This window comes from Zerene cesonia, chromosome 15 (genome assembly GCF_012273895.1).
Source record: "Zerene cesonia ecotype Mississippi chromosome 15, Zerene_cesonia_1.1, whole genome shotgun sequence".
Lineage (NCBI taxonomy): Eukaryota > Metazoa > Arthropoda > Insecta > Lepidoptera > Pieridae > Zerene > Zerene cesonia.
The window spans coordinates 4,832,561-4,845,775 of record NC_052116.1 but is presented as its reverse complement, the minus strand read 5'-3'; the positions used below and the strand labels follow the sequence as shown (position 1 = coordinate 4,845,775).

General features: G+C 32.7%; 1 protein-coding gene across 1 annotated transcript; it reads left to right on the top strand.

Moving 5' to 3' along the window:
* The first annotated feature begins 84 nt into the window (after positions 1–84).
* On the top strand, positions 85–13,022 carry LOC119832272 (thioredoxin domain-containing protein 11). Its single transcript, XM_038355932.1, has 12 exons — positions 85–484; positions 744–951; positions 1,399–1,522; positions 2,302–2,408; positions 3,243–3,440; positions 3,906–4,112; positions 5,101–5,564; positions 5,932–6,229; positions 6,529–6,756; positions 8,436–8,626; positions 9,649–9,784; positions 12,625–13,022. Exons 1-12 carry the CDS (start codon positions 276–278, stop codon positions 12,925–12,927), a joined length of 2,673 nt encoding a protein of 890 aa, XP_038211860.1. The 5' UTR covers positions 85–275; the 3' UTR covers positions 12,928–13,022.
* Positions 13,023–13,215: the final 193 nt, after the last annotated feature.

Here is a 13,215-nt window from a genome sequence, read left to right as displayed (position 1 = left end):
ATTTCACATCATGATCACAGATTAGGAACTAGATACTACGCAATGATGATGATTGATCATGCTTGTCAAAACTTTGACGTTTGTCATATGTCAGTGCAGACACAAACAAGTGTTGTATTTTTATCATATTATCTCTAAGATGATAAAAGACTAGACCTTGAATATTATGGTTAACGAAGAACGGAGCAGTATTATAATTTATAAAAAATATTGCTTTTGCCATGTAATTCACTATATGGTCGCATTTTAATAATTATCTATATGAATGACGTGTAATGTTTCCAACGGTAGATACAGGCGATATTGTTCGGGTCACGTCATTAAAAAGAGAACCAAGTGTTTCTAGCGATGATCCAGAATCCTCTGACACATCCCAATTGGCGAAACAAAACAATAACAAAGAATTAACTCTTAATATGTTTATAAAGGAGGCGGTGTTTTGTATTGCTTTAGCTCTTACTACATATGGGGCACTGCATAATACGTAAGTTCCAATTGAATAAAAAAAAAATAAAGAATTCTTGTAAATGTTGAATTTAAACTGTTTATTCATAACTGTGAATACTATTAGATTCTATTACTGTGGACATATATATATATTTTTTTTATTATCTTCAGTATTAACAAATTTCCGACATTACCTTTGATTTCGATATTACATTGAGTAAGATGTGGATCTTACTCAACGCTCTATCCTCTATCATCACATATACCTCAATACTCTATATGTCTATTAATTTCAGACCATCAAAAATATCAAAAGTTCCTCAAGCTGTGAGATTTTTTAATACAAATTTGGTGACAGATTGGTATAAAGGCCAATTAAGTAGTGCATTAGCAGAGATAAACAAAGAAGATGTGTCATTTGTTATGTTCTATGCACCATGGGATGCAGAGTCTCAGTATGTGAGAGGAGAATTTGAAACAGTTGCTAGTGTTTTGAGTGGCAGGGTAAGACAAAAGCCTCAATATATCTACTCTTCTTGCTTTTTATTAAAACTGTTAGTAAAGTAGGTATTTATTTTATAAGTCCATTATCTAATGATTAGTAATTCATTCTGAATTTTTTCTATATTACTATTCAAGAAATTGTTTGGTGTTGATTATTCTAGAAAATATATTAATATATTGCATTCTATACAGTTTTACTGAAATACCTTTTTTTATCTATATATGTATTTAGTTTGTTAAAGCTAAATTATGCAAGTTGAATGTTATTTGTAAAAATTATTTCTTTTACTCTTATAAAAATACTTGATTTTTATTTATATAATTGTTGAAATAACTAAATTGCTTTAAAGTTAAATATCTCCCAACACTTTCCTATTTGGATAAAATTCTTATAATTATTGTTATTAAAAAAACTGAATGTATGAAACATTAATACAATTGTTTTAGGTACACTTTAGTGCAATAAACTGTTGGAATCCAGGCAGCGAATGTAGATTGCAGCACAACAAAATACCATCATGGCCCATACTTATGGTGTTTACTGTGTCATCAAGGGGAATATTATACAAAGGTAAAATAATAGTTACTAGCTAGAGCCGGTGGCTTCACTGGCATGTTACCTGCCAAAAGCAAGTCTATGTCCTAAGTTAATCAGGACTGATCTACATACTAAATTTCATACAGATCCAATCAATGGAGTATGCCTAAATTAGTGACATACATCTTTACAGTCTTCTAAACTCTCACATTTGTAATATTTGCACTTAATACATCTGTTAGTAGTTGTGTGTTGTGTTAACATTATCTTTCAAGCATATCAATAAATTCTGACATTCAAAGATCTGTGGAACAGAATAGTATTTATCTACTTGCTCTGATGTTCAATGATTATTAAGAGGAAATTGATTTTTATTATGAACACTGAAATTGTTTAAAATGATTCTTAAAATTTCACATTAATTTTGACCGTGCATTGAAATTGTAATCATACAAGTCGTAGTTTATTAGCATTTTACAGTGCAATATTTCTATTGTATGGTTACAAAAATAGCCGTGGTTTTTAAAATAACCTCTCAATCTCAAAAAGTTATAATTATATTTTCCACCAACTTCCATAAAAGGAGGAGGTTATCAAATTTACTGTATATATTTTTTTGTGTTTGTGACATCATAACTATTGGATGAACTGAGTGAACCAATATATATGATTCTGTTTTTATTTGAAAGCTGGTACCCATTGTTTAAATCATATGCTTTTTAATTTGGTCTAGCTGTGATAATTTGAAAGCGATTTAGTGTTTTGTAAAATAAATTATGTGAAATGTTACATGATCTCTTTTATTTTTCCAGGGCCAAGAAATGCAGAGAGCATGGTAAACTTCCTAGAGCTTATAATGAAACCATTAGAGAGGGTTTCTACAACTGAGGATCTAGTCAACTTGCTCTCTATGTGTGACGTGAGTATGATTCTTTATATAATTATTGACTGTAATTTAGTCTGTAATACTATTTCTTTCAATTCCTCAAGTTTAAGGGTTCTGTACCAGAAGGTACTATCTGAATGAATATTTTTTTTTGAAACAACAAAAATGCCAAGTATATTTATTTATGATCAGTTTAGATCAGCTTAGAGAGTACTAGCTGCGTCCCGCGGCTTCACCCGCGTAAGTCCGTATCCCGTAGGAATATCGGGATAAAACGTTGCCTATATGTTATTCTAGTTTTTCAACTATCTACATACCAAATTTTATTGAAATCGGTTCAGTAGTTTTTGCGTGAAAGAGCAACAAACACACATCCTTACAAACTTTCGCATTTATAATATTAGTAGGATTTACGATTTATAGACAAGCTCCACTGTTAAATTTTGTGAATTTAATCAGATCTTAGTAGAAACATATTTTACTTAATTAAAATCTATTTGCTTGTAACTTTTCCTAATTTTGACGAAAAATATAATCACGTTATATTTGCGGAGACCTCCCTCTCCAGAGATTCAATTAGACCCCCTTCCCCCATTTAATATCTCTTGTAATTAATGAACACCTTTGGATGATTATTTGAATTAAATTATTATTTACTCATACTTCAATACCACATTTTATATTAATGAGATGGCATTTATAAATTGATGTGGAAAGACTACTGCAATATAATCATAGGGATAAGATCTGTTACAAAACTCAAGTTGTGCTATAGAATTTAAAAAAACAACCACATTCATGTGAATTAAACTACTGTGAATATAGGTTGAACGGGATAGGTATATAAAGTATCGATTTTTTTTTCAGGCTGTAGCGGTAGGATACACACCACTTACAGATACATCAAAATATTACAATGTATGGTACAACACAGCATTAAAGACACGTGAATTTGACACTATAGGTGAAGTGTGTTTTGCAGTTGTCACTTCAGCTGATCTAGCCACAGATTTAGGCATTGAAAATATACCAAATGCCAGATTTATGCTGTGGAAGGATACAAAGGTGGGCAAAATATACATATACTTATAGAGAAATATGCTTTTGTATCTTAATGGTTACTGTTGATTGTTATGTACCTGCCTGCAAGGCAAGGCAGGCAATATTTTTGAAACCTATTTATATGTAAGTTCCATTTGTGGCGGATAAAATCATTGTAAAATCATTTATACATTGCATATTTTACGAGAAAGGTACAGAAATTGTTTTATTAGCAAATAACTTCAATTTTATTATATGTCTAAACCAGTAATGCCAACTTTTAATAGCTACAGAATTTATTACGTCAAATATTCACATACATTTAATATGTAAAATACCCAAAGTTTTTCACAAATCGGACAGTACGTAACTTTTAAAGAAGTTTTATAATCATTTTATTGGTGAAAGGCTCTATGCCTTTTGATATTTTCCATGTAAAAATCAAAATCTATATTAAAGAAATATAATATGAATATTTCAATTCCTTAGGAGTACTATCCAGAAACAGGGCAACGGTCATGGAACGAAACAGCTCTAGTTCAATGGATTCTTGAGAATTTCGCTCAACCTGTAGCTAGAATTATTCCCATGTGGAAAAAGTCATACAATTTTGAAAGATATGCCGATGGCAATCCTATGTTGTTACTGTTCACTCCAATGAATCCATTGTATGAACAATTGCCATCCTACGCATTGGTGAGTATTTCATTTTTATCTATTTATTTGTAGATGCCACAATTACAGGAAAAATTAAAAAAAAATCAATAATTCTAATCAATATTCAAACTGTACTGCAATTGTATATATACTTAAGTACTCAAAATTTCAGGTAAAATAATAGAAGATGAATATATACATTATTCAATTATCCTACTAGTCCTACTAGTATTATAAATGCGAAAGTTTGTAAGGATGTGTGTGTGTGTTTGTTACTTTTCACGCAAAAACAACTGAACCGCTTGCAATGAAATTTGGTATGTAGATAGCTGGACAACTAAAATAACACATAGGCAACTTTTTATTCTGATATTCCTTCGGGATACGGACTTAAGCGGGTGAAACCGAGGATGCAGCTAGGGAAAATATAAAAAAAACAAATACAAATAATTTTTAAAATAACGATATTAATAATATAATTATGAGTTAATCAGCAGTTAAATGTTCTGTTGTGACTATGCTATTACTTCAGTGTTATGATTTAATTTTAAATTATGTTAACCAACATTGCAATCACTTTACGATAAGTTAATTGGAACACATGGCTCTAAACAATGTAATCAATGATTTTTTTCTGAGAGTTAAGCTTGTAATAATAATGTTTTATGAGAATTAACACATTGAATTAAACTTTCATCTATTAAATTTGATAAAGTATAACACCCTGTTTAATGACACAACATCAACAATTTTAAATAAAATTTTAATGTTATACTTTTGTTCTCGTATTGTGTATTATTATTTACGCTCAAATACCGAAAACGCTCATTAAGCAAAAAAAAAAATAGCTCACAACGCGTTGCGGCAATGAAGAAACCACGACGCGCTCTGAACACACGAATTTCGCGTTATGGCTCTTTTACTATGACCACAACACGATTTTCGTACTGAGCATTTTCGGCGTTTGAGAATAACCTTCAAATTATAAGAAGGTTTCTTATATGCATATTGCATAAATACATTTTAGATGCGTGAAGTTGCAATGGAATATTACAACTGCCAAAACAACCAGACCAATCAATGGACCACAGAACTCATAAAGCTACAACAGATTCAACGATTGCTTTATCAACAGAAGAAATTTCTCAAATTTTGCAAGGAGTATAAATTCAAAAAACCTATCAAGAAAATTAATTTGAAGCACAAAAGGGATGTTGTTTCTAATAATAATAAATATCCATGGAATAATTTTACAGAGAAGAATCAAAAACAAAATGCATTTAATTTTATGTTAAAACAAGGGTTAGCCGTGTCTAAAATGATAGAATCTGCAAAGGAAAATTTCAATGTGTGGACAAACTCGGATATCTTGCAAGAATGTAGTTTACGATCTTTACCAGCAGAAAAAAGTTATTATGAGACTTATGAGAAATGCTTGTCGTTCGAGGAGCAGATGTTCCAAGATGTAGATGCAGAACCTCAACAGGAGGAGTAAGTAAGGCTAACCTACAAATATTTAAAAACAATTAGTATACTGTAAATTCATATGATATTAATTATTTCTTGTTAGCGTTTGTTCGGAAACATTGAGTTAAGATACTTCACATTTCACTTAATAAAATAATAATAAAAAATATTAATAAGTATTCATTTGTTCAAAACTTACTGATATAGTCACTGATATTGCAAATTTAAAATTTGCAATATATAACGTACATATATGTTAATATATTATCTGTCACTTTAACTGAAATTTAAATAATTTTAATGTTATGTCAGAAAAACAGAGAATATATGACATTTAAATCTCCCAAACTCATATATCAAGTAACATCATTGATTTTTAATTTGCTTCTAGAATTCAAATGTCAATGCTGCCTCAGGAAGACGACCCGTTGTCCTCGGAGAACTTAATACAAGAAAATGTAGAACATCAGTGCAATATTTTGCAATTCGCAACTAAGTTATACCCACCTGTAATTCCGTCGAGGGTTAATGGGAATATCTCTCATATTCACGGATTGGGGTGTACAACCAATTACACCATGAATATGATAGCTGTGGACAGTATACGCAACTATCATTTCGCGGAAGCCCTAGGAATTGATATTAAGAGCAAGAAGGACATGACTGCCGTTATTATTTTGGATAGTAAAGTAAGGATGAAATTGTAGTCAATAAAATGACATAATGAAGAAAATATTTCAATATAAAAATGATGAGCAATTTTGGTACTTTAAGCAATATAATATATAATTATGTGCATGAAACTAAGCCTAAAATCATATTTTAGTTTGGAGTACTATCAACTTAAATGCTTAAAAACTTTTTTTTGTTTTACTCTCGCTATAATTCATGTGGTGCATTTGCAATACAATACACATTAAAATATAAATGAGGAAGATTAACAGATGAAGATGAAAGAAAAAAATTACAAATATATAAACTGTTTCAGCACGAGAGCCAATACGTCCTATCAGAAGACTACACAGCAAAATCTGTACGCGACTTCATATACAATTTCACGCAGAAAAGCCTCAAGCGCACTCTACGCACGCACGTAGTGGACGCAGAGCACACGCACTATTTCGGTTCCTATGGCGACGATATGAGCGGCAATGATGTTAATATTGTTGATCTGACGACGCGCACGTTTAGAAGGACCGTCAGAACACCGGGAGTGGTTTGTAGATGTTGTATTTTTATAATATACTAGCTTTTGCCCGCGACTTCGCACGCTTTCAATTCGGAGTATCTTAATAGATGTTAACTTGTCTTATATATAAAATTCTCGTGTCACAATGTTAGTCTCTATACTCCTCCGAAACGGCTTGACCGATTCCTCTGAAATTTGGTAAGCATATTGGGTAGGTCTGAGAATCGGCTAACATCTATTTTTCATACCACTAAACGATAAGAGTAAGGCAGAACAGCGTTTGCCGGGTGCAGCTAGTTATTCATATAAACTCTCCTCTTCGATCACGCAATCTATTAAAAATCCGCATCGAAATTCGTTGCGTAGTTTTAAAGATTTAAGCATACATATGGACAGGCAGTGAAAGCGACTTTCTATTATACTATGTAGTGAAGGAAAAAAACGCATAGTTTCGGTTCCTATGTCAACGAAATAAGCGGCAATGGTCTTGATCTTGTAGATATCGTTAATTTCACGACGCGTTCATATGTTTTTTTTATCTTATTAGTATTGGTAGAAAACCTTTGGTTACTAATATGAGTCGAAGTGATGTTGATTATTGATATGACGAAGTTCAGTCGGACAGATAGAACACGTAGTTGTGGGTATTCTTAGAAAAAATTGTGCAATCGATTCCTTGAATTTGGTAAAAAGTGAAGATACTACGGGTCGTTTAACTGATTACTAATACAAACATGATAAATGGCTACAAGCCTAGTTTAGAGAATACAGGATGGGATGGGCACAGAATAATCTTGAAATGTATATTCGTTGTTAATAATACGCGTTTCAATTTGTAAAATGAGAAAACATCATATTTTTCAGCAATAGGGTCTGGCAACGTCGCAAAACGCGAATTGTCTGCATTTGGTCTATCAATTTTCATACGTATCTTTGTTTTAAAGTGTTGACGACATGGACGCGTTTTTTCGAAACAATTTATCTTTTTTTTTTCAAATCGTCATAGTATATCTAATTTGTGAAATACGTACTTTTTTTAGCTATTCTTAACAATAAATAGTATTAATTCATTGTTGAACATTGTAAAAGTCCAAAAGAAGTACTATCAAAAACTCTTCTCAATATAAGCAGGTCAATTGCGCAGTTCGTTATACATTTATAATATACAAATTACCCCGAAAAATATACATCATATGTACAGCGCCGTTCATATATTCTAAATACGTATTATCTGTCGAATACGAACGTACGTATTACGTGTCCAATTATTTTTTAGTATGGCGATGCATTTAGCGGCATCTTCTGATGCAGAGATAATGCACTCAGACATACACGCAATAACGATTATTTATAAAGCAGTTGTAAACGATATAATATGTATGTAATGCATTTACACATTCGTGCAAATAGCGAAACGATGCTGAGGTGTTATAAAAAGAATTACGTCACCTCTCTGAATACAAGATGCAAGCTAAAAAGCTGCGTGGTAGGTAGTATTACCAAAGGTCGTAAGTATATATAATTGAGTATAAAAAAAGTAAAAAATGAATTTCGAGCATATCGTTCATCACCGTAGACAACACAGTACTATATATATATATATATATATACCAGGGAAATTTCCTTAGACTACGCGAGCGAAACCGCGGGTTACATCTAATAATAAATCCTCACTTCCATTCGATTAAAACAGCCCTTAATTTCAGCTAACACTAGTGGCAGTGTGCGGTGGGGGTTGCAGCGCGCACACGACGCGATCGCTGGCCGAGGCCACGCGGCTGCTGAACGCGTGCGGCGTGAAGGCGCAGGCCGCGCGCATCGATGCGCTCCGCCACGATCTGCCGTGGCACTACACGCCCGCTGCGTATCCTACTATACTCGTGTTCCCGCCTAATGGGTGAGCTAATGTCATTATATTGTATAAAACTTTGACCAATTGCGACATCTGACAAGTTGTACTTGGCCTTTATTGTGAATTATGGCCCGAACCACCAAGAGAAGCGCCTGTCTCCAGTGGTAACATGCATATAGCTGGTAACGATAATGATTGACATTGTATATGTTAAACAAAATAGAGTTAAAGTTCACTGTAACTATGTCAATTATCCCCTTAGAAAAGTATCCTCCTTATATATTGTCACATCCTGCGTCCTATTCAATCATACTTCCTATTATTATTATAAATGCGATAGTTTGTAAGGATTAATGGATAGTTGCTGTTTTTGTATTTTTATAGTAATAAAGCTTTTACACTAACTTTATGTATGAGTTATATATATAATATAATAATCTACACAGATACGTAATTTGCCCGTTACTTAGACACGAATCAAGTAAGGCGGAATAATTCCTGCTCTCTAATATCATGGTGCAGTGCATTTAAATATTTTTTATGTTTATTTTAATCCAACTACAAATAATATATAATATACTGTACATAATCTGTCTAGAAATCCATATTTTCTCAACATACCCACTATAGAATAGCTTTCAAGTTTATAAACAGCTGTATTCATAAGACTACAGTAGTAATTTTATTGTGGGAGTCGAGCACGCTTCGGCACGAATTGGGCCAGCTCGCACCGGGGAAGTACCACACCCCCACAGAAAACCGGCGTGAAATAGTGGCATGCCACTGTGTTTCGTACGGTGAGTGGGGGAGCCGGAGGCCCGTTTCCTTTTCCTCACCCGTCCTAGTCCATTCCTTCTTTCCAGTCGTTAATCCTTTCCTTTCCCTTACTCCATAAAAGCGGGCAGCGCATTCACGGAGGTACTACCTTTGCGAATGTTTATGGACGGTGGTGATCGCTTACCATCAGGCGAACCACCAGCTCAGCTGCCCGCTATGACATAAAAAAAAAAAAAGTAATATAATATCATATAAGAGTATAGTTGCATATAAAAGCGAGTCGTCGACAGTAACGCGGAGGCGGACAGCCGCGCGTACCCGCCGGAGCGGCGCGTGTCGGCGAGCGGGCTGGTCGCGCTCGCGCTGCGCTGCATGGGCGCGCCCGCGCACTTTCGGGTGCGCCTCGCCATGTGCCAGCGGACCGTGGTGAGATTTGATTTTTAATTACTTAATTGTTATGTTTCTCTGTTTAATATTCGGTTTAGAAGGCTTACGTGGGGATATATACCTATATATGTTGGAGGTCCAACACGCAGAGGCCTTTTAGAGAGTTTTAATGTGTTATGGTACATCAGTTATTACACTTTATTGTGCTGCCAACATAAAAGAAATAGGTATGATTAAATATGCTTAAATGTACAGCACAGAAAGCGGCATTATCACTCACAAGTGATCGCTTCCAGGCAACCAACCGAACATGAACATATTTTATTTTAGTTTACGTGTGAATTTTATTGTGACTAGGATTATAGCGGGTTCACAACTATAAAGGAATCTTTACTTATTTAAGCTGAGTCTCTCAGTAAATAAGGATAAAAAAGAAAATAATTTTTTCGCGAATAACTCGTGACCCAAAACTAGGTCAAATCAAGTATCTTGCGAAGGTCATTAGACGTCATTGTAAACATTGTTCGTCGTGGAGTTGTCTGCAAAAAAATGCCGACTGTATCCAATTATTAGAGTAGAGCACTGAGAAAGCGACTAAAAGAGACTTACATACAGTAGGTATTGCATATTTTCAATGACAACTTTACTTTTAACAAAGGCCGCGTTCCATCGATACAATATTGTAATCATTGAAATAATGTTTCGTATTGGTTGTGATGGTTCTTAATCATCTCAATAGATGGCGTGGGGTACCCTTCAGGCACATAAAACCGAAAGAGTAGAAGAAATTCGTTTCTATGGTACATTCGTTGCTACGGTTTGGCAAAAAACGCGGGTTCGAATCCCACCTCGTGATCAAATTTTTTCTATTCTTTCAAAATTTCTTATTTATAAAAGCATTTCAATGCTATAAAACTAAAAATTAAACTTTACCTTTGTTGTTGTTATGTTGACTAAAGTAGGTTAATTTTTTAACTCATTCTGGATTAAATTCTCTTTTTTTTCCCATCTTCTTTACAACGACGTAATGATGGTGTACACAAAAATTTCGTTCATTAGAAGTTATTCCGCAGATAGGTATTGAAAGGCCTTTAATGACTGCACAGTACATATTCCGTTCATGTTAATTTTTTTACCTCGGAATTAAAGGTAATTTAATATTTAAACAACCGTAAATTTGCCTCAAAACCCATATCATAGTGTAGACGCGACTTATAGTTAACTTACAGATAAGGTCCAAGATAAAAAATTGTTTTTTTTTTTTCAAATATCTCGTTCTCTGTAAAATTTATACTATTTGTATTTACTCCAAATGCTCTCTCCAACTTTTATTTTAAAAATGTTTACACCTCAAACCATTTATGAGATGGAGGGCAGTGAGCGCGCACTCTTTCATTGTATACGATGTCATTCAAGTTCATACTGTCGTACGTCTCGGTCTAAAAGACGATTCATAATGCCCGTTAATTAATAAAAAATGCATAATTTTAAGTAAATTACATCTAATAAAAATTACATCTGCTCGTACCCTGTCTGTATACAAAATTTCGTCAAATTCCGTTCAGAGTGTTGAACAAACATACAAACAAACTATATAATAATATGATAGTGTGATTAGTGTGATGAACACGTAACTTTCCAATCTAATATAAAAAACAATATGTTTGACAGATCTCTTAGCGTAATCTCTCAGGAGTACTTAGCGGATATACAGCATCTTTGATTTAAGAAAAATTATTATGAAGAACTAACAATACGGTAAATTATATAAGAAATCATGCTTTCCTCGTGTAAATAGTATCACTTTTTACTACCTATAAAATATAGACATTCTTGCGTCGATTAACCAAATACTGTATTTTATTCATTTCGTTTTATAAATGTTAATAAATTTATATCATGCAATCACTTTTGTAAAAAAGCAATTTTGTTTCACATAAAATGAATAAACTTTCATTAATTCATTGTTTTTTAAGAAACTGCAGGACGACTGTAATTGTTTAATTAATATTCAAAAAGTATTATTTAAATTCTCAATTTGACTAATATTTCTTCACGCTATTTCTTATCGTTTATCATGCGAATCACGTGCATAAGTACTTTACGAAAAAAATTGCGTATATATTTTGCTTTGTAAGGGAAACAACATGTTCATCCATATCGCTCTATAGTATAAAACGAAGACGCTTTCTCTGTCTGTCCTTATGTATACTTAAATATTTAAAACTACGCAACGGATTTTGATTGAGTTTTTCTAGGAGATAGAGTGATTCAAAAGGAAGATTCAATCGGATAATAACATCTTATAAACTACGTTGAATTTAACGCGTGCGAAACCGCGGGCAAAAGCTAGTACTAAATATGATGATTTCCACAAAGTAAACTAAAATCTACTGAGATCATTGAAAGTAATTCGATGCGTATCTAAAATTAAATACGCTCTCGACATAAGACAATGCTTACTTTCATACGTATGGCAAAACAAACTTTCTCATAAAACTGCCGTTCCTCGCTTATATCAAGTTTTTAAATATTTTGTTACACGATAATGACCTAATAAATCGATATCAGGCCTAATCAAATAAGAATATCATTAAAGATATAATGTATGTCGTATTTGATAAGGCATGAAGCAAATGTATTGATTAGCATAATAATCATTTATTATCTTTATCATGGATTACATATTTGCGTAGATTGAGTCCAATGTTTCATTTAAACTTCAACGTTTACTTTTTTATCTGTAGATAGTTTAGTTAAAATCCCTCTATTGTTTGATAGATAATGTATTTGTAGTTTTTGTGAAGGTTATAACTAAATATTAATTTGTTTAATAGGATCTTATTATCTCATGTCTTATGAATAAATATTAATTTCAGGCCGTTACCGCAAAAAGAGCATGTCTGAAGGACATCAAGGAGCATATAGTTACAATTATCGGACGCAACCTTAAATATTGGCGGCAAACGCAGATAGAAGAACTGAGAGACTCTTTATTACAAAGACTGCAGCATCTTAACAAAGTTTCATTACATTTAAGTCTTATCCATATAAGTGATCTCAAAAATAAAAACGACAAGCTGAAATCACTATTACATTCACTCGATGATTTATCAAAGCATTGGCATATCGATGTCCAGTCTATTATAAGGAAAAATGCAATGTCGACAACAGCTAGCTGATATTAACTAAACGAAATTGTAAATAGTGTATTATATTGCTCATTCTATATATATCTTATGGTTATTTATGGAAAATGAAATGTTATTACATGTTATTTTTATCTTTTTTTTATCCATATCCTATACATTTAAGGTTCCGTCTTTGAATGCTAAGGAAAAAGGTTTTTATCGAGAATAAAATACATATGTTTCATATTCTTGCAAATAATAAATTACACTATTTGAAACAATATCTAACATCATATTAAAATGTCTATATTTAAAATTTTATATTTTTAATATATTATA

What these genes read in the sequence shown, in the direction of transcription:
- LOC119832272 (XM_038355932.1), top strand. Translation starts at nt 276, where the DNA reads ATGTTTCCAACGGTAGATACAGGCGATATTGTTCGGGTCACGTCATTA. An exon ending in TATGGGGCACTGCATAATAC is followed by an intron (nt 485 to 743) that starts GTAAGTTCCAAT and finishes TATTAATTTCAG; the next exon opens with ACCATCAAAAATATCAAAAG. An exon ending in AAGGGGAATATTATACAAAG is followed by an intron (nt 1,523 to 2,301) that starts GTAAAATAATAG and finishes TTATTTTTCCAG; the next exon opens with GGCCAAGAAATGCAGAGAGC.